A 25,760-nucleotide genomic window follows, 5' to 3' on the forward strand; every position below is an offset into this window, starting at 1 on the left:
GCACCAATCCTACCCCCTTCACTCCTGTTCACAGTTCCAGTATCTCCCCCTGCCCAGCCTGGCTCCCCACCCTCCTTTTGCTGATCCATTGTTCACTGTGAACAATCCCCAGGAAATTGCCTCAGATCTTGGTGGGAGCCCAGAGGTCAGGCAGAGGCTCCTGGGGTGGAGTGACTTACTGATTTCTATCCTTGTTTTTCTGGCATTTTCTTCTCTTGTTGCCTTTCCTGCTCTAAGGGATATTTTTGGCTCCCTCTTCCTGGCATAGCCCTAGGACAGCAGGGTGGAAGTGGCAGGTGGCAATGGTCTCTGCCATGCTATGCCCAAGAGATTGCCTTTCAGTGCTTGGGGCCAACCTTACCTTGAGTACTTTAGCTCACCCCAACCCTGAGTGCCCACTGAGCCAGCTTCTCACACACCATGCCTCTAAATGAACACAGGAGCTCTTTCCTCACTTTTCTTCCCTTTCCTTTCTTGCTTTTTAATTTTTAATTTTAATTTTTATTTTTACTTAGGAGAGAGAATGAGAGGGAATACCATGTCATGGCCTTGGAGCTGCAAATGCATGTGCCACTTTCTGGCTTTATGTGGGTACCAGGGAATGAACTGAACCCAGGCCAGCAGTCTTTGTAAGCAAGTGCCTTTAACCACTGAGCCATCTCCATAGTGTAATGGGGAAATTGGGGTTCTGGGCCACTTCCTGGAACCCCAATCCCTGAGTTTATATTTGTAAACTAACCAAAGAATTGGCAATTTTAGATTTAAGAGAATGATTTTTTTTTTTTTCGAGGTAGGGTCTTACTCTAGCCCAGGCTAACCTGGAATTCACTATGTAGTCTCAGGGTGGCCTTGAAAACATGGTGATCCTCCTGCCTCTGCCTCCCGAGTACTGGGATTAAAGGTGTACACCACCACATCTGGCTTAAGAGAATGATTTTTAAAATGCCACATTTTAAGGAGTTTCTACCATGGGGGGACCTGAGGAGATAAAGAACCCATGAGGAGAGTTAGGGATAGGGGGCCCTCCTGGCTGGGCCTGGGCCTGGGCTGAACTAGCCCAGCGGAAGGAAAAAAATCACCCACAGCTGAAAGTCCCCAAGTGATCAAAAAGACAGACAGAGCCTGCCCTCCCCTTGCACAGGTATTTATAACCTTAGGGAGGTGGGATATCTTTTGACCCAGGTGAATCAGAGGACCAGCTGGTTGGTTGGGGCTAGGGGCTGTCTCAGGAAGAGGTTAGCTCTGGCACCAAGTTTTGGGGGCTGAACTTGACCTACCACAATGTTTAAATCCTATGAAAGACCTCCCTCCCAGGAGGGGTCCTGACTGTGGAAAAGCTGGTCTCTAGGGAACTAGATAAAAGATAAGAAGTCAGATGATCTTGGCTTTCTAGCAAGAATAAACTTTTCTGCTCTTTTCACCGTCAGGAGTCCAGTCACCCTAACTCTGCCCCCCCATAGCATTTTTCTTTTTCTTTCTTTCTTTCTTTCTTTCTTTCTTTCTTTCTTTCTTTCTTTCTTTCTTTTTTTTTTTTTGAGATGGCCTCACTGTGTAGCTCATGTTGACCTCAAAACTTGCAGTAATCCTCCTGCCTTAGCCTCCCAACTACTGGGATTATAGGTGTGTACCATCTGCTTCCCAGCAGCCCCTTTTACTGTTGATAAGAGCAGGGTTTAGGAAGGTGAAGCAGTCTGCCCCAGGTTCTATAGCTAGGAATAATAAAGTCTGACTGTTGATGGTCAGATCCCTACCCACTACCCTCTACTGCCTCTGAAGAGAGCAGGGAGGGTAGAGGGCTTATTCTCTCCCCTATGAGCTGTACCACTGGCTACAGCCCTCAGTGACGAGAAGGCTGCTTACTTTCCCTGTGGGGTATAGAAAGGGGGCACTTCTGGCTCACTGCAGGGCCTCAGTGGCCTGTCTCCACTGAGAAGCTCTGCTTTTCCTCCTGTCAGACCTGATGTCTTTAAAGAGGATGATGGAGAAGCTGGGGGTCCCCAAGACCCACCTGGAGATGAAGAAGATGATCTCAGAAGTGACAGGTGGCGTCAGTGACACCATCTCCTACCGAGACTTTGTGAATATGATGCTGGGCAAGCGGTCTGCTGTTCTCAAGTTGTGAGTACCTCCTCACCTCTCATGGGAGCTTGGAAGGCAAGGAAGTCCTGGGGGAGAGGTCCTGGACTCAGGGCACCTCGGACATTGCCCGGCCAGTGGTAATCTCATTGTACCATTAGCTGAGCGAACAGTTTGAGTTTTCTGAACCTTTTTTTGTTTTCCTTGTCTTTCAAGTGAGCCTGTACTAATGTCCTGCAGGGAAAATCAGCCTGCTTTGGGCAGACTGACACAGCCCAGATCAGAGGCTCTGTGAGTGGCAACAGTAAGGTGATGATGGCACTAAACTTTCTTCTTCATTCATTTGTTTATGGGGGGGGGAGAGAGAAGAAATAAATGGGTGCACCAGGGCCTCTTGCAGCTGCAAATGAACTTCAAATACATGTGCCACATTGTGTATCTGGGTACTAGGAAATCAAACCCAGGCCAGCAGGCTTTGTTAGCAAGTGTGTTTAACTGCTGAGCCACCTCCCTAGCTCCTGAGCTTTTAAAAAAAATTATTTTAATTTTTTTATATATTTTAGAGGGACAGAGAGAGAGAGAAAGAAAGAGAGACAGAGAGAGAGCGAGAGAGAATAGGTGTTCCAGGGCCTCCAGCCACTGCAAACGAACTCCAGATGCATGAGCCATCTTGTGCATTTGGCTAATGTGGGTCCTGGGGAATTGAGCCTCGAACCAGGGTCCTTAGGCTTCATAGACTAGTGCTTAACCGCTAAGCCATCTCTCCAGCCCATGTGCTTTTGTTTCTTCAAGGCAGAGTTTCACTCTAGCCCAGGATGACCTAGAACTCACTGTGTAGTCCCAGGCTGGCCTGGAACTTACTGCAACTCTTCTGGGATTATAGACATGAGCCACGAGATGCGGTCCTCAGGGTATTGCTAAAAAGCCCTGGTTGCTCTGGAACTTGCTAAAAATGTGACCCTCCTATTTCCCCCCTCCAAAGTGCTGGGATTAATTACAGTGTGCACCACTATTCCTGGTTGAACCTCAGTTTCTTTACCATAAAGTGGGGGTGATAACACATCTGCTGTGATATATTGTTCTGGGGAGTTAGATATGTGGCGATATCAGCCTAAAGCCTAGAGCCCAGCTGATGGCAAACATCTAATATGTACTTGAAAGTACAAAGACGGGCCAGGTGTGGTGGTGCACACCTTTAATCCCAGCACTCGGGAGGCAGAGGTAGGAGGGATCACTGTGAGTTATACGTCAGCCCGAGCTAGAGAGAAATTCTACCTAGAAAAAACAAAAATAAATAAATAAAAATGGGGCTATACCCATCTCACTTTATGAAGGAGTCCATAAAGACTCACGGAGGCCCAGGCACTGGCTCATGAACCCATGTTTCAGCCTTGCCAGAGCTTATAGCTTGCCTACTTATACATAAGAATGCTGACAGTCAGACTTGAGAGATGACTCAGCAGTTAAAGGCCCTTATGCAAAGCCTGATGGCCCGGGCTTGGTTCCCCAGTACCCATGTAAAGCCATATACACAAAGTGGCGCATGTGCCTGGAGTTGGTTTGCAATGGCAAGAGGCCCTGGTGCACTCATTCACGTACTCCTTCTCATTCTTTCTTTCTGCTTGAAAAAAATATATATATTTTTGTAATGCTGAGGATGAGAGCTGGGAGTGGTGGCGCATGCCTTTAATCCTAGCACTCAGAAGGCAGAGGTAGGAAGATTGCTGTGAGTTCAAGGCCATCTTGAATACATAGTGAATTTCAGGTCAGCCTAGGCTAGTTTGAGACCTTACCCTGAAAAACCAAAAGAAAAAAGCAATGCTGAGGACCAGAAAGGTTGAACATTTGGCTAGAGTCACCCAGCTAGGAAGCAGTAGGGCAGGCAATGTCTCTGCAAGGTTATTTTCTGAACCTCTAGTCTCTTCCCCTCAAATTCAACTTACAGAAGAGTGGGGATGTTTTTGAAGATTTGAAGGGGTTTTGAGCAGAGCCTTGGCCCAGCTCACCCTTCTCTAGCAAACCTGCAGAGGGGAATGTACATGGCTTAGAAACAAGAAGCCGCGAGGGTCGTCCCTGCCTCTTCCTTGGATTGAGTGTGCAGTAAAGTGGGTCCAGTAGCCTCTTTCAGCTGTGAGCATGGGCTTTCCTGATGTACCTGAGAATAGATTGAGGGCATTTTTGTCAAGGACTCTGCAGATGGCAAGGCTGGGGAAGCTTCTGCATGGAGTGAAGATTAATAGTGGTTTAATATTTTTTCTGCCTTTATTCCAAACCAGAGTTATGATGTTTGAAGGAAAAGCCAATGAGAGCAACCCCAAGCCAGTTGGCCCTCCTCCAGAGAGAGACATCGCCAGCCTGCCCTGAGGACCCATCTGGACTTCCCTGGCTCCCTTCCCTGTTCTTCCTCTTCCCTCTTGACTCACTGTGACTTGTCTTATTTCATCATTGTGGGTTAATTTGTTTTTCTTTTCACCCATCTCTTTTCAAAAGCACAGGTTACCTGCCTTATAGAGGCTCTGGGCTGGGGAACCCTGAATCTCAGGTATCCTTCCTCCCCGCTTCCTGTTGGTCCTGCCCTCCCTGTGCAGAGGGCTGACATCAAACCAAAACCTGAAGAGGGCAAGGCTGGAGCACGGAGGCTGGAAGCCTGTATTCCCATGCCTGAAGATGATTTTATGTATACATACATACACACACACAAATACACATACGTAGTTTCTTCCTAGAAGGTTTCCAAGCTAAGTTCAGGCTGCAGGCTGGAACTTAGTGAAAACGACCCACTGTTATAAGACCTTAAATAGACATTTGGCTGTAGGGTCTCTTTAGGGTTCTTCGGGCAGCTTTGTGTTGTCATTGTTCCTGGGTAGTCCAGGACAGGGACCCTCTGCTATCACTGATCGTTTGTGGTCCACACCTCTACTCATCCTCACTGACATGAACACCAGGTGGGAAGGAGAGGGGGTCACTGGAGCCCTTCAAGAAGGACGGGGAGGAACTTCTGGCCTTGCTCTCTTGGCCATATCTTCTTCGCAGGCAGCTCAGAGGGAAGGTGGAGCACAACTGCCTCTGGTTCGGGCAGCAAAGGGCTTTGGAAGGTAGAGGGAGGGCCGAGGTCTCTGGGGAGGGGTCAGCTCAGTACAGTGCTACCTTCCAGTGAGGTTGCTGAGCCTTCAGGATGGGAGAAACAGCTTGGCCTTCTGACTGCAAAATGCTTGCACCCCAGCTACGCTGCCTCCATTTGCCTTCCTTCCCTACACACTCATTCAACAGATATTTATTGAGAGCCTCTTACAAGCTTTAACTCTTCCTGCTCAGTCCCGACATGTGCTGGGTCCAGCTCGTGTCTCTCTCTTCAAGTCGCTCAAGACCTGGAGTTTGGGGATTGGACTGTCGCCCGTGGCCTTGCTTATGGACTCGCAAGATTTGAGAGCTCTGATCCACCCTTGTAGCTCAAGCTGGGCCAGTCTTCTCATTTCACTGTGCCAGCCCACAGCGTTGTTAAGTGCCTTGCCCAAGGCCAAGGGGTTTCATCTGAAGATGGAAGAGCCTAGACTGAAGACCCAGTGGTCAGGTGCCCTGCCCACTCCTCACCTCTGTTGTGGGCTGCCTTAGTCAATGGGGAAAGGTAGAGAAGGCATTCTCCTAACCCAGTACTCGAGAAATGCTTTATTCACTCGGAAGGCCCTCCCCAGGCCTGGCCTCCTCTGAATCAGCCAGGCTTGCATTGGCAGTTGGCTTCCCTATGTCTTCTTGGCTGAGCTGCAGAGAGGGCTTCTTATGCAGTCTGGTGTCAAACTTGACCCATCTCACCTTGAGTGGGGACCTAGGCCTGGACCCTGCCTATATTCTTGAGTTCTGTTCCTTGTGACTCAGAACTCAAATGCATTCATTTATTCATTCATTGCACATATCTCTTAAGTACCTGCTATACAGCAAAGAGTTCAGAACCCAGCAGTGAAATGGTCAGACTCATGTAAATGTGGGTCTGCTGGGGTGTTAGACTCAGCCAATGACAGTAAGGTGGATGTCAGGAAGGGAGGGATATAGAATATCTATATCTGTACTCTTGGAAATTCTAGTTGGGCTCAAGAATTGTCAAGAGTTTTGGAGAAGCCTTTGTGAAAAGCGCATGTGTCAAAGATCAGGGGCTATTGGGCCATTGTGGACTTCTGGTGGCTCCTCAGTGCCCCACAGCCCAGCACCCAGGGTGTTTTCCCATAGCAGCTTGAGAGAGCAAAGCAGGCTGGGCATGACATGGCCAGCTCAGGTTAATCCTCTGGTCTCAACCAGTTCAGGAGCAAGAGTATTTGGCTATGACTGGCTGATCTCAACTGTAAGAAGCTGCTGCTTGTGCACTGGCCTGGTTGAAATTTAAACCCTAGTAACATTCCTCACTGTAAATATAAAGCCCTACCTACCCATATCTCCTCCGCTGCCTTCTTTTCTGAGATGTTTAGATTAGCAATTCCCTACTCCCACCCTATCCCTCTGCCTTCTCTCTCTGGGCAGCCTGGGATCTTAGACTGTCACAGTCAGCAAGCCCGATCTTGGGAGAGAGAGGCAGAAGCAGCCAGGCTCTTTTCAATGGGTTCCACTCACAGCTTATGACATTCTAGGCACCTCCACAAGGGAGGAGAGCATGCTGGTGTGCCTCCAGCCTCTGGAGATGGTCCTCTCATGGCCTGAGCCGAGAACCTATTAGTCCCTTTGCTGATTCCTAGAACTCAGTCCCTGTGTAAGGGGTGCCTCAAGAATGACTCTTGGAAGAGGGTTTCTAGGACTCTTCTCTAGCTAAGTGTTCAGCTTCTTAGGGCATCAAGTGTCTTATTTCTGAAAAAGACCAAGTCTAACTTTTGTAACCATCTACGTGGGAACTGTCAAATATGGCTGTGTCCCTAGGACTCAGAAGTTTGTCAGGCAGATTCAGGTGAATGAAATTGTGTGTGTGGAGGGTGGACTGTTATCTCTACAGTTTGAAATAAACCAGACAAACTTAACCAACGTCTTTCTTCGTGCTTCTTGGAGCTGGCTCTCTGGGCTCAGCAGATTCTGAAGAGCTACCTAACAGCAGCCAGTTGAATGAGGGTCTCCTGGTCTGAGACACCTAAATCTTGTGTGTTCTCATAGCTGTCTAAGACAGGCTTGATTATACTATTCTTGTTTTACAATGAGAAGTAGGCTTGAAGCCAAGAAACCCATTATTAAAAATCTATCAGCAAGGGCTGGAGAAATGGCTTAGCAGCTAAGGTGCTTGACTGCATAGCCAAAGGATCCAGGTTCAATTCCCCAGGACCCATGTAAACCAGATGCAGAAAGTGGCACATGCATCTGGAGTTCCTTTGCAGTGGCTGGAGACCCTGGTGCGACTGTTCTATCTACCTCTCTCTCTGTCTTTCAAATAAATAAATAAATCCATCAGTAAGCCACAGAAGGTGGTCCCCTAGAGCTAAACCACTGGGTCTGATTTAGGAACCTGTACTGGAACATGTATTAATTCTCCAGAAGTTTTTTCTACACAGGACTGTGTAATCTCAATCAATATGTAGGTAGGTGATCAGAATTCTAATTATGCTTCCACTTTCTGACTGAGAGCCACTAGAAAGTCTTGTTAGTTTTGTGCTTCCCTCATTTCATCAGTTAAGTGTTAGTAAGCCTCTGGGTCATCAGGAAACCTTGTAGGTTAAAGGAGATACCTTACCTAAAATATATTGTGCAAAATTCAGGGGCTGGGGAGATGGCTCAGTGGATAAGGCATGGATTGCTGAGTTCAGATTTCCAGAACCCATGTAAAACTGGTGTCTGTAGTATGAGCATACTTGTAATCCCAACCCAGTCATGACAAGATGGGAAGCGGAGACAGGAGGATTCCCTGGAAGCCCTGGGGCCAGCGAGTCTAGCAAATACAGCGATGAACAAGAGCCTGCCTAAAACAAGGTGAGAAGTGAAGAATGACACTGAAAGCTGTCCTCGGACCTCCACCCCCCCCCCAACACACACCCGCTGCCAAAAGAAAAACCAAAACACTGAGCACAAATTCATCATCAGAAGTGGTTATGGCTTTTGCTCTGGAAATGATTGAAAGGTATAAGCAAAGGTAATCATTTGTCCTTTTCCCATTTTCAGTTTTGGACCCAGAGGTCCCCCGTGGCACACCCCAGTCCACCACCTTCTGAGCCTCTCTGCCTCACTTTTCCTGTTATTTATTTTTGAGATAGTGTCTTGCTCTAGCCCAGGCTGACCTGGAATTCACTATGTAGTATCAGGCTGGCCTTGAACTCACAGCAATCTTCATACCTCTGCCTCCGGAGTGCTGTGATTAAAAGAGTGTTGCCACCATGCCTGACTTTTCCTTTTTAATTTTATTTTGAGCGAGAAAGAGGGAGAGAGAGAAAGAGGAAGAATGGGCCCATCAGGACCTTCAGCCTGCTGCAAATGAATTGCAGACGTGTACCCCCTGGTGCACATGTGCGACATTGCGCACTTCTGCCACTGTGTCTGGGACTTGGAAATTTGAACACGAGTTCTTAAGCTTTGAAGGCAAGACCCTTAACCACTAAGCCATATTTCCAGCTCTCTCTCTCTCTCTCTCTCTCTCTCTTCCTTCTTTCTTATTAATTAATTGATTTATTTACTTCTTGGTTTTCTAAGGTAGAATCTCACTGTAGCTCAGGCTGACCTGGAATTCACTATGTAGTCTCAGGCTGGCCTCGAACTCATGGCAATTCTCCTACCTCTGCCTCCTGAGTGCTGGGATTAAAGGCATGAGCCACCACACCTGGCTCTATTTTTAAAATTTATTTATTTATTTGACAGAGAAAGAGGGAGAGAGAGAATGAATGGGCGCATCAAGGCCTCCAGACACTGCAAATGAACTCCAGATGCATGCACCCCCTTGTGCAGCTGGCTAATGTGGGTCCTGGGGAAGCGAACCTGGTTCCTTTGGCTTAGCAGGCAAGCTCCTTTACCACTAAGCCATCCCTCCAGCTCCCAGCTCTATTTTTTTTTTTTTTTGAGAGAGGTAGTGTAGACAAATATGAGCCTCTTTCTCCTACAAACATGCATGTGTCACTTTGTGCATCTGCTTTTATGTGGTTACTGGGGAATCAAACCCAGGTCAGCAAGCTTTCCAAGCTAGCTCCTCTGACCATCGAGCCATCTCCCCAGCCTCGGATCTTCTTTTCTTAAGAAAAAATATTTTATTTGAGAGTAGGTGCTTGCCAGAACCGTTTGCTGCTACAAATGATTTGTACATCTGGCTTTATGTGGATACTAGGAACTGGAACGCAGGCTGGCAGGTTTTGCAAGCAAGCGTCTTTAAACCCCTGAGCAAATCTCTCAGCCTCCTTTTCTTTCTTTTTCTTTTTCTTTTTTTTCTTTTTTTGAGGTAGGGTTTCACTCTTAGTCCAGGTTGGCCTGGAATTCATTATGTAGTCTCAGGATGGCCTTGAACTCAAGGCAATCCTACCTCTGCGTCCCATGTGCTGGGATTAAAGGCGTGCACCACCATGCCCAGCTCCCAGACTCCTTTTATTTGTTTAAATATTTTAAAGATACTTTTATTTGTTTGAGAGAGACACAGAGAGTGAGTATGAGCACGCCAAGGCTTCCTGCCATTGCAAATGAACTCCAGATACAATGTGCCACTTTGTGCATCTGGTTTTACGTAGGTACTGGAGAATCAAACCAGGGATCTAATGCTTTGCAAGCAAGCGCCTTTAACAGCAGAGCCGTCTCCCCAGCCCAGCCCTTTATTTAAAAAAAAAAAAAAAATTACTTGAGAGAGCGTATGGGGAACTGAACCCGGGGCCATCAAGACTTTGCAGCAAGCGCCTTGGACCGCCTAGCCATCTATGGAGACCGATGCCCGGTTCTCAAAAAGCTCTCCTCGAGAACTATTTCCAAATTCCTAACTTCTCAAAGCGTTCGGCTGACAGCCCCGCATCTAGGGGCCACCAAGGGCAAGAGGGAACAAGGGCAGCGTTCCCCTCAGGAAACGAAACTGGTAGGCAACAAATCGCGTGTTGGGAGGCGGGGGCCGGATGCTCCCGCGTGCCAGCGCGAACCATAAGGTCACACCCCCTGCCAGGACGGGCCAATAAGAGCCTCCGTCCAGGCGAGCGCGCGACTTCTGCTGCGCTCCCCGCCGCCGCTCTCCGGGAACGCACTTGCAGGCCGGCCGGCTGACGTCACTCGCGCGCGCCGGAAGTGCGTCATCTTCCGCGCGCCGGGGGCGCCGAAGGCAGGAAGTTGGTGCCCGAGAGGCCTGTAACTGTGTGTGTGGGCTCGTACCCCGCGGGCGGCCGCGGCTGCTGCTTGAACACCCTGAGGGCGGCGCGATGGGAGACGAGATGGATACCGTGATCCCGGAGCGAGAGATGAAGGTCAGAGACTGGCCGGGGGACTCCCATTCTTTCCTTAGTCCTGGCCTTGCCTTGGCGCCCCGCCTGCTGCTTGAACAGTTGAACCGCGTTCAGAGTTCTCACCTGCTCGCCTCGGAACCCGGCGTGAGGGCCCCGCCGGGCGCGCTTTGACCTGTCCCCTCGGTGGGCCGGGGCACGTCTCTCGAGTTGCCCCAGACACTTCCGTATGGTGGTCGCCACAGTGCTAGTAACAACTGTTTATTATTGTGTGCGAAGTACTGTGGTGGGCATCCCGTAGCTCTGCGAATATTATTTGCCCAGAAGTCGACTGAGGCTCAGAAAGCAGTTGATCCATCACATCGTTCACGGGGTCGAAACCCAGGTGCGCTTACGACCTTCAGGGTTTTTCTTTTCTTTTTTATTTTTTGAGGCAGGGTCTGATGCACCCTAGGCTGGTGTCAAAATTCCATGTAGAGGAAGCTGACCTTGAATGCCTGATCGTCCTGCCTCCACTTGCCAAGTGCTTGGAATACCAGGTGTGCACCACCACCACGGCTTCCATTCTCACTTTTTTTTTTAATTAAAATTTTTTTATTTTTTAAGAGAGAGGGAGGATTGGTGTGCCACGGCCTCAGCCACTGTAATTGAACTCCACACGCTTCCGCTACCTAGAGGGCATGTGTGATCTTGTGCTTGCCTCACCTTTGTGTGTCTGGCTTATGTGGGATCTGTAGAGTGGAACATGGGTCCTTAGGCTTTGCAGGCAAGCACCTTAACTGCCAAGCCATCTCTCCAGCCCCATTCTCACTTCCTAATGCTTCTATTACTCATGCTCAAAAGTGGTCCAGGCTTACCTAAGGTGGAGTTCAAACCTTTAGTTACTTGGACCAGGAAGACCATTTTTAGCACTCAGAATCGGCACAATGTCAGGAAACTAAAAGGAGGGCCATGAGACTGTAGTGGGGGTTAGGTGGGAAACCACCTCTTAATGATTATTTAGGACAGTTGTTATTCATGCTATAGCAGATTGAAAATACAGACAGCTATTTTAAACACAAAGCTAAAAGAAAGTTGCAGGAGGGGTTGTATGAACAGCAAAAGGCTAAAATTCATCTGGGGGAGAGAGATGTATGTCGTATTTAAAGCAATGATTCTCCTCACCAGTGCCTGTGAACCCGCTAGTGAGTGTGTGTCACATCCATAACTATGCTAGTGTGGAAGGAAGAAGAGGCCTTACAGCTACAGACGGAACATAATGGTCTCCCTTTGAATTACTGACCATCCCAGGAATGGGAACTCTTCTGTTCCCCTCCATTCCATTAGCTCTCTATACCCAGGCCATTAAGACCCGATAGCATTATTGAGAGTATTAGGATGAGAATCATAGGAATTTTCTTCATTTATGTAAGCATAGTGTGGTGTCACCTGGAAAGCTGTATGAATTTGTGCTCACCATAATCAGTTTCAATTAAGAATATTTTGGAGACTGGGCTGGAGAGATGGCTTAGCATTTAAGCGCTTGCCTGTGAAGCCTAAGGACCCCAGTTTGAGGCCTCCTGATTCCCCAGGACCCAAGTTAGCCATATGTACAAGAGGGTGCACATGTCTGGAGTTCATTTGCAGTGGCTGGAGGCTCTGGCACGTGCTCGCTCTCTCCCTCTTTCTCTCTGTCGCTCTCAAATAAAAGATAAATAAAAATAAACACACAAAAAAAAAGATTTTGGAGACTGGAGAGATGGTTCATCAGTTAAAGGCACTTGGTTGCAAAGCCTGATAGACTGGGTTCAATCCCCCAGTACTCACATAAAGCCAGATGCACACAGTGGTGCATGTGTCTGGAGTTTGTGTGCCGTTGTGGGAGGCCCTGCTGCGCCCATACACTTATTCATTCTCTCAATAATTTTGTTTGGTTTTGCTTTTCAAGATAGGGTCCTCTCTCTGGTCCAGGCTGACCTGGAATTCACTATGGAGTCTCAGGCTGCCCTCAAACTCATGGAGATCCTTCTGCCTCTGCCTCCCAAGTGCTGGGATTAGCGGCGTGCACCACCACGCCTGGCTCACTAAATTTTTTTTTAAAAATATGTTATTTATTTATTTGAGAGAGAGAGAATGGGCTTATAGCCACTTTAAACAAACTCCACAAGCATGTATCACCTTGTGCATCAGACTTATATGGTACTAGGGAATCAAACCTGCATCCTTAGGCTTCCCAGGCAAGTGTCTTAACTCCTAAGCAATCTCTCCCACCCCCAATAAAGAAATACATTGTGTGTGTGTGTGTATAAAATATATGTGTGTATATAATTTTTTAAAACTTTTTTTTATTTATTTGAGAGCTACAGACAGACACAAAGAGAGAAAGAGGCAGATAGATATAGAGAGAATGTGAATGCCAGGGCCTCCAGCCACTGCAAATGAACTCCAGATGCATGTGCCACCTTGTGCATCTGGCTTACATGGGTCCTAGGGAATCGAGCCTTGAACTGAGGTCCTTAGGCTTCACAGGCAAGCACTTAACTGCTAAGCCATCTTAACAGCCCTCTCTGTCTCTGTGTGTGTGTCTACCCCCCTTCCCCCCATCTCCCTCCCTCCCCCCATATATGTGTGTATATATATTTAAACTTATTTATTTGAGACAGAGAGAGGGAGAGAAAAGAGTAAGAATGGGTGCACCAGGGCCTCCAGCCACTATAGACTAACTCAACACATGTGCCACCTTGTGCCTCTGGCTTACATGGTACCTGGAGAAATGAACCTGGGTTCTTAGGCTTCGTAGGCATATACCTTAACCACTAAGCAATCTCTCCAGCCCACAATAAATAAATAAATAAATAAATAAGTGTGTGTGTATTTAAATTTTTTAAAGATTTTATTTATTTTTTTATTTATTAGAGACAGAGAGAAGGAGAGAGAGTGAGAATGGGCACGCCAGGGCCTCTAGCCACTACAAATGAACTCTAGACCTTGTGCATCTGGCTTATGTGGGACCTGGAGAATCAAACCAGGAGGTCCTTAGGCATAAGCCTTAACTGCTAAACCATCTCTCCAGCCCCCACAATAAATATTTTTTAAGAAAGAATATTTTGGTTGATCTTTTAGAAAATATGTATTAAGCACAGAATCCAAAGAAATTAGTGTATGGGTGGTGTGGTATTAGGGATTCTCTATGAAACACTACTCCTGTACAAAAAGGAATTCTCTTACAGCTGTCCTATTCTCTTTCTTTCTTTCTTTCTTTCTTTCTTTCTTTCTTTCTTTCTTTATTTATTTATTTATTTATTTATTTTTGTTTTTTGAGGTAGGGTCTCACTGTAGCCCTGGATAACCTGGAATTCTGTATGTAGTCTCAGGGTGGCCTCGAACTCTTGGTGATCCTCCCACTTCTGCTTCCCAAGTGCTGGGATTAAAGGTATGTGCCACCACACCCAGCTGTCATATTCTTTTCACTAAAATCTTGACTTGAAGATAGGTTTAGACTTAATGTGTGTGTGTGTGTGTGGCCGGGTGGGGAGAGATGGTGAGATATATTAGGTAACCTTCTGCAACTTTTCCCCCTCAACTTCCTTCTTTAAATATTTTTGTTTATTTGTGTGTGTGAAAGAGAGAGCAAGTGAGCAAAGGTGAACCAGGGCCTCTTGCAGCTGCAGATGAACTGCAGACCCATGCACAGTGTTGTGCATCTGGCTTTATGTGCATGCTGGTGAGTCATGCCCTAGTCAGCAGGTTTTACAAGCAATCACCTCCAACTGCTAAGCCATCTTCTCAACTCTGTTACCTATGTTCTTAGGGTAGTACACACTAAACATTGCTTTTGAAAACAGATAAGTTCATAAGAGACTGGGGGAGGGGGGTCAGACAGAAGGTCAAGGAACATTTCCATGCTAATCATGTCTAAAAGCTCCAAGCCACAAAGAAGCATGAAAATTGAAGGAAACTAAAACTGTTATAGGTAAAGGTGGGGCTGGCAGTGTTGGTGGCATCAGTGGCACACTTTTATAAGGGAAGTGGAGTGTTATGAGATGAGGCCATGGAAGTGAATAGACAAGCCATGCTTTGCCTTTTTGTAGCTTGTATTGGATTTGTGTTTCACTTGTCGTCATGGACTAGGTTTTGTTAGGTCTAAGGACCTTAAACACTAAGAAATTGACCATATTTTTCTTTTTTTTACTAAGATAGTTTTGCTCACACATAATACAAGTAGGCCAATTCTTGGGGTTTGGTCATCTTTCTGCAGTAGTTGTTTCAGTATATATTTGTTGAATACTGCAGTGGAAATTAGAACTCAAGAGTGCAGATGGATAATGCTTTCAATAATTAACAGTAGGTTGCTAAACCCTACACTAGGTCTTGAGGCAGTGTAATGCCATGAAACGGAACAAGGCTATTAATAAAATGTAGCCATGTGGTGACTCAGACATTAAAAATAACTAGGAATTTAGAAAAGAAAGATCAGTGTAAGATGGAATAGTCAAGGAAGGCCTTGTAGATATCTTTTTTTTTTTTTTTGAGATAGGGTCTTGCTCTAGCCCAAGCTAACCTGGAATTCACTCAGTAGTCTCAGTGTGGCCTCAAACTCATGGTGATCCTCTTACATCTGTCTCCCAATGCTGTGCCAGCATGACCAATTCTCTTTAAAATTTTTTTATACAATAAACACTAATGAAAAAAATTAATGAGCATTATGTCATGTACCACCTTAAATACACCCGTTTTTTAAAATTATTTTAATTAATTATTTATTTTTGTGAGAGAGGGAAAGACACACACACAGAGAAAGAGAGAGAATGGGTGTGCCAGGGCCTCCAGCCACTACAGACAAACTACAGACACATGCGCTCCCTTGTGCATCTGGCTTATGTGGATCCTGGGGAGTTGAACCTGGGTCCTTTGGCTTTGCAGGCAAATGCTTTAACTGCTAAGCCATCTCTCTAGCCCTTAAATATATTTTTTCGTGTTTTTTTTTTGTTGTTGTTTATTTATTAGAAACTGACAGAGAAAGAGACAGAGTGAGAGAGAGAGAGAGTATGGGCATGCCAGGGCCTCCAGCCACTGCAAACGAAATCCAGATGCGTGTACCCCCTTTTCATCTGGCTAATGTGGGTCCTGAGGAGTCGAGCCTTGAACCGGAGTCCTTAGGCTTCACAGGCACGCGCTTAACCGCTAAGCCATCTCTCCAGCCCATATATTTTTCTTTTTAAAATTTTTTTATTTATTTATTTAAATTTTTTAATTTTTTTATTAACAACTTCCATGATTATAAAAAATACCCCAGCGTGATACCCTCCCTCTCCCCACTTACCCCTTTGAAACTCCACTCTCCATCATACCTCTTTCCCATCTCAATCAGTCTCTCTTTTACTTTTGATGTCTGGATATTTTCCTCCTCTTATGATGGTCTTATGCAGGTAGTCTGTGAGGCCATGGATATCCAGGCCATTTTGTGTCTGGAGGGAGCATGTTGTATGGAGTCCTGCCCTTCCTTTGGCTCTTACATTCTTTCCGCCACCTCTTCCGCATTAGACCCTGAGCCTTGGAAGGTGTGATACAGATATTGCAGTATTGAGCATTGTGGTAATTTCTTTCCATCACCATGATACCTTCTAAGTTGTCCCAAGGTCATTGCCATCAGAAAAGAGAAGATTCTCAACCAAAAATGAAAGTAGCATTACTATTAGGTTGTGAACATTAGCAGAAGTGCTTACTGGGCAGTTTGATAAGCATAGTATATACATTTGGCCAGACAACAGCAGATGTTATACCCCTAGGGCTCATGACAACCCCTGTTTTAAGTTTTCAATATCAGGGATGTATTCACTTCCCCTAGAGCCGGGCCTCCAGTCCAATTAGAAGGCAGTCGGTTTCCCCCATAACAGATGTGCCACTATTGCACCCGTTGGCTCACTTGGCCTGGTTGGCCAATTATAAGGCTTGCAGTGTCCACTGATGAGTATCTTCACTGGTAATTTCTCTTTCCCATTGAACTGCATGCAGAATGGCTTCTTCCAGCTTTCTGTCAGCTGGTCTACATGGAAGAGGTTATCAGCTCAGTTCCAGCAGGATTTCTCAGTGGCCTTGCAGCCCAAGTATGTGGAGTCTTCAGCAATAGGGTCTTACCATCTATTTCTGGTGGGAAACCAAGGGCCTTGGCAATGGCCTATAATGTTTTGGAGTCATCAGGGACCTCCCTGGCCAACAACTCACTGGAAGGTATCCCATCCCTGGCACTGAAAATTTTCTAGCAACAATCTATGGCTCCTAAGTGTACCATTGTCCAAAAAGGTAGGATTCTATATGATTTATTTATATTTTCTTAGATTTTGAGTAGCCCTCCCTCTACCTTTCCTTTATTCAATCTTCCCCTGACCTCACTTTGGGCCTTTTCACCCCCACAAGTGTAATAATTTTTCACCCCCATTAATCTATTCTTCTACTTACATATATAGAATAACATCCTATTAAGTACCCCCTTCCCTTCCTTTCTCTTCCCTTTCTATCTCTTTTCTAGCTTACTTGCCTCTGCTACTGAGTTTTTTTTCTTCTCACACAGAAGCCCAGTCATCTGTAGCTAGGATCCACATATGAGAGAGAACATGCGACGCTTGGTTTTCTGGGCCTGGGTTACCTCACTTAGTATAATCCTTTCCAGATCCATCCATTTTCCTGCAAATTTCATAACTTTATTTTTCTTTACCGCTGAGTAGAACTCCATTGTATAAATGTGCCATATCTTCATTATCCATTTATCAGTTGAGGGACATCTAGGCTGGTTCCATTTCCCAGCTATTATGAATAAATTTTTAGGAATTTTTAGCTGTCTTAGGAACCTCCACACTGATTTTCACAATGGCTGGGTCAGATTGCATTCCCACCAACAGTGTAGGATTCCTCTTTCCACATCCTCGCCAGCATTTATGGTCATTTGTTTTCATGATGGTAGCCAATCTGATAGGAGTGAGATGGAATCTAAATGTAGTTTTAATCTGCATTTCCCGGATGACTAGTGACGTAGAACGTTTTTTTAGATGCTTATATGCCATTCGTATTTCTTCTTTTGAGAACTCTCTATTTAGTTCTTACGTATTTTTTTTTAATATGGAACACTTCACAAATTTGCATTTCATTCTTGTGCAGGGGCCATGCTAATCTTCTCAGTATTGTTCCAAGTTTAATATATGGCTGCCGAAGCAAGCACTTTTTTTTTGAAGCAGGGTCTCACTTTTCTGCAACATTTTGATGAATTATAAAGATGCAACTTCTGCCAGGCATGGTGGCACATGCCTTTAGTTCCAGCACTTGGGTGAGACCCTATTTCGAAAAAAAAAGAAAACAACTTTTTTTTTGTTTTGTTTTGTTTTTTGAGATAGGGTCTCACTCTGGCCCAGGCTGACCTGGAATTGACTATGTACGGTGGCCTTGAACTCATGGTGATGCTTCTACTTCTGCCTCCCGAGTGCTGGGATTAAAGGCATGTGCCACCACGCCCCGCTTGAAAACAACTTTTGATTACAATTTTTTGTTGTTGTTGTTTTTCAAGATAGGGTCTCACTTTAGCCCAGGCTGACCTGGAATTCGCTATGTACTCTCAGGGTGGCCTTGAACTCTCAGCAATCCTCCTACCTTTGCCTCCTAAGCGCTGGGATTAAAGGCGTGCGCTACCCCATCCCAGTTTCTGATTATGGCTTTAGGGTTTTTGTTTTTGGTTTTTCAAGGTAGGGTTTCACTCTAGTCCAGGCTGACCTGGAATTCACTCAACAGTCTCAGGGTGGCCTTGAACTTTCAGCGATCCAACTACCTTTGCCTCATGAGTGCTGGGATTAAAGGCGTGTGCCACCATGCCCAGTTTGAGAGAGAGAATATGGGCACACCAGGACCTCTAGCCATTATAAACTCTGGATTCGTGCACTACCTTGTGCCTGTGGTTTCTATAGGCACTAGGGAATTGAACCTGGTCCTTGTGCTTCAGAGGCAAGCACCTTAACTGCTAAGCCATCTCTCCATACCCCCCCCCCCCTTTTTGTTGTTGTTACTTTTGATTTTTCAAAGTAGGGTCTTACTCTAGCACAGGCACTGGAATTCTTTTTGTAGCCCCAGGCTAGCCTTAAACCCTCCTACCTCTCTCCCAAGTGCTGTAGCAGCATGACCAACTCTTTTTTTTTTTTCTAGGTAGTGTCTTACTCTGGCCCAGGCTGACCTGGAATTCACTATGTAGTCTCAGGCTGGCATCGAACTCACAGTGATCCTTCTACCTCCCGAGTGTTGGGATTAAAGGCGTGCATCACCACATCCTGCTTTAAAAAAATTTTTATACAATAAACACTACTGTAAAAAAGTTAATGAGCATTATGTCATGTACCACCTTAAATACAGAGAGTCTAAAACCAGACAATTGGCCTTAGGGGAATAAGTATATTTTTGTTATATTTAAGCTGGGTCTGTGATGTAGTTTCTTCCTTTCCCCAAATTGATCTTAATATTTATAATATTGATCCTCCTAAACAGGATTTTCAGTTTAGAGCGCTGAAGAAGGTGAGACTCTTTGATTCCCCTGAGGAGTTGCCCAAGGAACGCTCCAGTCTGCTTGCCATATCCAACAAGTATGGCCTCGTCTTTGCTGGTGGAACCAATGGGTTGCAAGTTTTTCCTACTAAAAACCTTCTTATTCAAAATAAACCTGGAGATGATCCCAATAAAATAGGTATGTTCCTCAATTTATGTGGTGTTGCTAAGAGAGGGCCACGGTGGCATGCCTTAAGCCCCAAGGCATTGTTCTAACATTAAATAAAAACAGCTTTTGAACCTAAGATTGCCCCTTAAAGTGACTGAGTTCCAGGTAGAGTGCCAGAAGCCCTTGTAGAGACTTCCTCTGACATGTATTTCTGCTTGAATGAGTTAGAGGAAAGAAGAGCTTGTACTGTGCCAGGTTGTTCTTTTTGCTATGTTGAATTTAAGCCCTGGCTCTCTAGGAGAAGGGTTTTGTTATAGTAGTTGTTAGTTGGCACAGTAGTACCTTCCAAACAAATGAGAACATGTACTATTTGGGGCATTGTAGCAAAAGCATTTTCAGCAAGGGTAACAGCCACAGTTCGACTAGGGAATTGTCCCTGAGATATGTAATGTGTCATTGGGGAAGTTAAGATTACTCTGCATAGGTAGGTATCGGGGTATATATTTATATAGATGCAAAAATTATTTCATATTAACTTGGGCATAAAGAGATTATGGCTGCTTGCTTAGAACATGCTGTTTTCTTCTTTTCCTTTTGTGGCTTCATAGTTGATAAAGTCCAAAGCTTGGTTGTTCCTGTGAAATTCCCCATATGTCACCTGGCCCTAAGCTGTGATAACCTCACACTTTCTATGTGCATGACGTCCAGTGATGGCTCCGTCATCGCTTTTTATGATGTTCGGACATTCTCAAATGAGGTAAGCTATTGTAAACTGTATTGCCAACATGGGAACCTAAGGACATTTCTTCACAGGAATTCCCTTTTTTCTAGATTAAAATATGGAACACACACACAAAAAACTGCTTGCCTATAAAGTTAAATGTCTATAAGATAGGAATTTTAGCCAGGCATGGTGTTGCACACCTTTAATCCTAGTACTTGGGAGGCAAAGGTAGGAGGATCACTGTGAGTTTGAGGCCAGCCTGGGACTACAGAGTGATTTCTAGGTCAGCCTGGGCTAGAGTGAAACCCTAACTTGAAAACAACAAAAAAAGATAGAAGGAATTTAAATAAATTATTTTATTATACTCCTTGCTCCAAGGTGTTAAAATTTCTCATTTACATACTAGTCAACCAACCATAGAGGCTTTGTAACTTAAGGTTCTTGGACCATATACAGGTGCCACTTCTGCATCTAGTTTGACATGAGTACTACAACATTGAACGAAGGCTGCAGGCTTTGCAAGCAAGCATCTTTAGCCACTGACTCATCTCTCCAGCCCTTGAAAAAAAGATTTTAAAGAGTTTAAGTAACACAAACTAGGCATGGTGGCACATACTTGCAATCCTTAGCACTCTGGAGGATGAGGCAGGAAGACAGTGGTGACCTTGAGGCCAAGCCAGCCTTCTTAGACAAGACTGTCTCAAGAAAATAAAACAAACAAGCCAATGCCTTGCAATATTCTCCACCAAGTAACTGTCCAAGGTCCCAGCATGCTAAGAGGTAGAACCAAGGTTGAGTGTTACAGCTGCTGTCTATTGATGACTTTGCATTTGCATCTCTGCAGCAATCCTTCTGAGGGTAGTAGAACCAAAAAAGTGCAATGTTGAGCCAAATCTATTTTATTTCTTGGTTATGGGGAAATGTGGACTATCATTTAAGAAAACTTGCATATTCAGTAGTTGCCTCTGTGTTCATTAATTTATTAATTTATTTTGATTTTGTGCATTTATTTTCAAAGGCTAAACAGCCAAAGTGCCCATTTGCCCATCACAAGCTCTTGAAGGACACTGGAGGCAAGGTGATTGATATGAAGTGGAACCCTGCTGTGTCTACCATGGTGGCAGTTTGTCTGGCTGATGGCAGTATTACTGTCCTGCATGTTACAGAAGCAGTAAAAGTGCATGCCACTCTTCCTCCCTCAGCAGCAGTGACATGTGGTGGGTAACCAAGGCTTTCTCCTAGCAATATACACAGTAATAGGAATCTATTTAACAATTAGTATCTGGAGCTGGGCGTGGTGGAGCACGCCTTTAATCCTAGCACAGGGGAGGCAGAGGTAGGAGGATCGCCATGAGTTTGAGGCCATCCTGAGACTACATAGGGAATTCCACGTCAGCCTGGGCTAGAGTGAGATCCTACCTCAAAAAAAAATGAAACAAAACAAACAAACTAGTATCTGGAAGTATAAGTGGACCTGAAGGGCAGCTAGCAATGGAAAGTCTTCTCTGTTTCCGTAGTTAATGTCCTTGAAGCCAAACAGCAAGCATGAATTCATTTGAATGTGCTTGGGTTATTGGGAGACCAAAGAATTTTGATAATGCTGATTTAGAATTGTGCTTTTGAGAAAAAATTTTCTGAATCTAAGAGTTACCCTCTGGAAGTCATTTTACTTCCATGGGAAAAGAATTAGAAATAACAAACAGAACAAGAGATTGATTTCTTGATATTTGAACACCTTTTCCTATCTCCTTGTTTCATCTAAAGACTATAATTTCCTGAGTTTAGTATTTTCTGGGCAGTACTCTTGAAAAAGCATGAATACCTTTCAGTTGGGTGGTCCAGTGGCAAGTCGTAATAGACTCATATCATTAAAGCAGCTGTGCTTTTCTCTTTGCTGGTTTGGTGGGGGGGGTGATCATATGGCCTCCTGCAGACTGACAGGAAGGGTAAGTGTTGGTGATGTAGCTGGCTGTGGTAGGTCTTAGTGGCATACTCTTCAGATTTTCACTGGCACCTTTCTCTTTCCAGTGTGCTGGAGTCCCAAAGGAAAGCAGCTGGCAGCAGGAAAACAGAACGGAACTGTGGTCCAGTATCTTCCTGTAAGTTACTGTGTTGGGCTTCAGCCCCCCCCCCAATAAATTGCTTTTTAGTAGGAAAAAAAGTAACAAAAATGGTACCAAAGCATCTCCCACACAGTAGGTAACTTAAATAGAAAAGCTAGACAGGCATGGTGGCGCCCACCTTTAATCCCAGCACTCGGGAGGCAGAGGTAGGAGGATTGCTGTGAGTTTGAGGCCACCCTGAGACTACATAGTGAATTCCAGGTCAGCCTGGGCCAGAGTGAGACCCTACATTGGAAAAGCAATAATAATAATAATAATAATGATAATGATAATAATAATAATTTATGGCTGTGGATATAGCTCACTGTTACAGTGCTTATCTAGCATGCATGGGGCCTTGGGTTTGATCCCTAGCACTACAAAAAAGGAAATTTTATTGACTGGAGATATGCCTCAGTGGTTAATGGTGCTTGTTTGCAAAGTCTGGTGGCCTGGGTTCATTTCTTCAGTCTCCATGTAAAGCCTGGTGCACAGAGTGTCCCATGTAACTGGAGTTCATTTACAGGGGCTGAAGGCCCTCGCACGCCCATACTCACACTTGTAACAAATCTGTGAGTGAATGAAAAAAAGAAGGAACTCTCCCTTTATCCCTTGTGCTTCCTTACCGAGGCACATTTATGGACACTTCTACAAAGAATCTGTGTGGTACATGCATTATTTTTGGTTTGCCCTCAAAGGCAAATGTGAGCATACTCTATGCAATATTTCCTCAACTTCATATTTCTAATCTGTTCCATTAAAAAAATCAAGATTAAGGGGGAAGGGATGAGTGAAAAACCCCTACTGTAATGCAGATTCTAGTTAAAGGCCTAATTTAACTGAGTCCATGGTAAAGGTTCACTTCCTGTACTTGAGGACAGCAGAGAAAGCAGATGTGGCAGTTGTTGCACATGCTTGCTTGTCCTTTTCCTGTGATGTTCTTGAGAAAGTACTCACAAATCCTCTTCAGTGTGAGGGACACGCAGAGAACCCACACATGTCTCTCTCTCAGCCTGGACATGAAGGCATGCTCATAGGAGATACCCAGGATGTGCTGTGTGTTCTTTGTCCACACTGCTCTCTGGGCTCTGGCTGGCTGGAAAATGTGGTGGTATAGTCCCAAGATTAAGTCTGTTTCTTATGTTGTCTGTTACATTAAAAAAAATATTTTAAGATGGCCTCACCACTTGAGTAATGTACTAAGATGTGTACTTATACTCACCTTGTTTCTTTATGGTTGTTGCCAAAAGCTGTGTGAAATTTGGTAATCTTGGGAGGCATTAACAAAGATAATGCTTTTTATTTACTTTTCTTGTTCTGCTGTCTGCCTTAAGAAAAATAACACAACAGTTTGAGGTCTTTTCCCCAATTCATTGCACATACAGCTACTTTATCTCTTGTCCACTGTGTCGACGTGCCACAGTTATTGTCACTGACAGTCACCAGTGTTAGTATCAGCACTTTGCTACTATGAATCCTATTGTATTGAACATTGTTATTACCTGGTCAGAAGAGGCTCATATGAGCAATTCTCTGGGATAGGGCCCAAGGAGCAGACAGTGTTCTCTTTGCTCAGAGAGAGAGATGGAACACTCACTAGTCTCCAGATAGGTTGCATTGATTTAGGCATTGTTTCACTTCACACTTTTTTCAAATCTCTTTCAGACTTTGCAGGAAAAAAAAGTCATTCCTTGTCCTCCATTTTATGAATCAGATCATCCTGTCAGAGGTAACTTTTTCTAATTTGCTGACCTCTAATGAGATGTCTTCTCTATTGCAGCCATCTAGATGGTGTGACATGCATGCCTCCTGATCTGCTCAGCTTAGTTTTGGTGCCGGTCCCATGCATAATGTCATTGATTATATCAGTGTAATGATTTGAAAGGATCTTAAATTTAATCAGAACTGTTTCCCCTGTTTATAATCCAGTAGCAAAGCTACTCCTTTTAAGAAATTGCCTTATTGAGGTATTTGTATCTGTGAATACTTAGTCTTAAGTCTAGATCTTTATGAAAGCTTCAGTACTTAGATTTTATTTTATTTTTTAACCCATAGTATTAAAATTTCACAGCATAGAGTGGCTATTCCAAAAGTGATGCATTTTGCTGTATTTGCTTGAGGTTTGATTGCTTACTGATTAGGACCTGTGTGCGTCTTTCAGTTCTTGACGTGCTGTGGATTGGTACCTATGTCTTCACCATCGTGTATGCTGCTGCAGATGGGACGTTGGAGACATCTCCAGATGTGGTGATGGCACTATTACCGGTATGCATGTGAACGGAGGGTCTTTGGTTTTTGAGAATTAGACAGATCTGCTAATAAAGTTAAGGTTAGGCTTAAGATTAGGATCTTTTCCTTACTGGCTGTGATGATGCATATTCAGGGGTAAGGTTTCAATTTGCACCATGGAACTGGGACCAACATGGTGACCATTTAGAGCACCGTCAAGATGTTTGCTTATGAGGTTAAAAAAGTCTGTAAAACTTGTATTAAGCTGTAAACTATGAGTCTTGGTCAAACTGATTAAAAAAAAAAACTGGGCTGGAGAGATGGCTTAGTGGTTAAGCGCTTGCCTGTGAAGCCTAAGGACCCTGATTCGAGGCTCGATTCCCCAGAACCCACATTAGACAGATGTACAAGGGAGCACACGTGTCTGGAGTTTGTTTGCAGTGGCTTGGAGGCCCTGGTGTGCCCGTTCTCTGTCTCTCTGTCTCTGTCTCTCTCTCTCTTGCTCTCAAATAAATTAATAAGTCTTTTAAAAAATTTTTTAAAAAATGAGGCTGAGGAGATGGCTCAGCAATTATAGGCACTTGTTTGTAGAGCCTGCTGGCCCAGGTTTCTCTAGTACCCATAGAAAGCCAGGTGCACAAAGTCATGCATGTATCTATAGTTGGTTTGCAGTAGCAAGAAGCTCTAATGCACCTATACGTATGCACTCTCTCTTTCTGCTCTCAAATAAATAACAATATTTTTTAAATTAGGAAAGGAAATAAGTATTTTGAGCTTTAAAATTATCACAGGACTGGAGAGATGGCTTAGCGGTTAAGGCTCTTGCCTGCGAAGCCTAAGGATCTAGGTTTGATTCCCTATACCCACGTAAAGTGAGATGCACAGGGTGACTCATGAGTCATTTGTAGTGGTGGGAGACCCTGGTGTGTGTGCCCATTCTCTCTCTATCTGCCTCTTTCTCTCTCTTAAATAAATAATAAAAAGATTAAAAAAATTATTTATTAGAGCTGGGCATGGTGGCACACGCCTTTAATCCTTGTACTTGGGAGGCAGAGGTAAAAGGATTGCTGTGAGTTTGAGGCCAGCCTGGAACTACAGAGCGTGTTCTAGGTCAGCCTGGGCTAGAGGGAGACCCTGTCTCCATAAAATTTTTTTAAAAAAAGCAAAATTCCTCGTCAGATATTTATGAACTGCATCTTGTGTTAGGCACTTCTTTAAAGCAGAGGTGTCCATTCAAGTCAAAGTCTTTGTTTTTCTAGATCCCACACACTGATGAATATGGTAGTTGATGATAACCATGGGGTCATGAAGTGATTGAGGTGATGGAGAGAAAGAGTGAACAGGATGGGTGGTGACAAGAGTGCCATTGGAGATGAAGGCCTCTCTGAGGGCCTCTATTTGAGCAGAGAACCAACTGAAATGAAGAAGTGAGTCATTTGGAAGATAGGGGAAGAATGGTAATAAAATATCTAGAGTCATTACTAACAGATAATGTTATTTTAAGAAGCAAATGAGTCAGAACTGCTATTTTCCAAATCAGAGTAACTGTTTTATTTGATGTAGTATTTCATTCTAGCCCAGACTGGCCTAGAACTCACTATGTT

At 44.7% G+C, this 25,760-nt stretch overlaps 2 protein-coding genes and 1 non-coding gene across 8 annotated transcripts in view; 2 read left to right on the forward strand and 1 right to left on the reverse strand.

The window, feature by feature from the left end:
- Positions 1 to 7,073, forward strand: part of Aif1l (allograft inflammatory factor 1 like) — a 31,394-nt gene extending 24,321 nt beyond the window's left edge. The window contains exons 5-6 of the mRNA XM_004671755.2: positions 1,956 to 2,118; positions 4,353 to 7,073. Coding sequence (XP_004671812.1) covers positions 1,956 to 2,118; positions 4,353 to 4,440 — 251 coding nt within the window. The 3' untranslated portion in view covers positions 4,441 to 7,073. The remainder of the gene's footprint in view (positions 1 to 1,955; positions 2,119 to 4,352) is intronic.
- A 3,235-nt stretch (positions 7,074 to 10,308) lies between these two features.
- The window catches only part of Nup214 (nucleoporin 214), a 110,258-nt gene continuing 94,806 nt past the window's right edge, over positions 10,309 to 25,760 (forward strand). For 5 of the 6 annotated variants that reach the window (XM_045149919.1, XM_045149901.1, XM_045149926.1 and 2 more), the window contains exons 1-7: positions 10,309 to 10,457; positions 18,936 to 19,131; positions 19,710 to 19,858; positions 20,844 to 21,042; positions 21,854 to 21,924; positions 23,593 to 23,656; positions 24,089 to 24,192. In XM_045149919.1, the coding sequence (XP_045005854.1) occupies positions 10,413 to 10,457; positions 18,936 to 19,131; positions 19,710 to 19,858; positions 20,844 to 21,042; positions 21,854 to 21,924; positions 23,593 to 23,656; positions 24,089 to 24,192 (828 nt within the window). In that variant the 5' untranslated portion in view covers positions 10,309 to 10,412. Of the gene's footprint in view, positions 10,819 to 18,935; positions 19,132 to 19,709; positions 19,859 to 20,843; positions 21,043 to 21,853; positions 21,925 to 23,592; positions 23,657 to 24,088; positions 24,193 to 25,760 lie in introns of all 6 variants that reach the window. The other variant, XM_045149938.1, reaches the window with a different exon arrangement.
- LOC123458197 lies at positions 17,523 to 17,626 on the reverse strand. Its single transcript, XR_006635495.1, has one exon. It is a non-coding gene; the product is annotated as a U6 spliceosomal RNA (small nuclear RNA).

This window comes from Jaculus jaculus, chromosome 1, assembly GCF_020740685.1.
Source record: "Jaculus jaculus isolate mJacJac1 chromosome 1, mJacJac1.mat.Y.cur, whole genome shotgun sequence".
NCBI lineage: Eukaryota > Metazoa > Chordata > Mammalia > Rodentia > Dipodidae > Jaculus > Jaculus jaculus.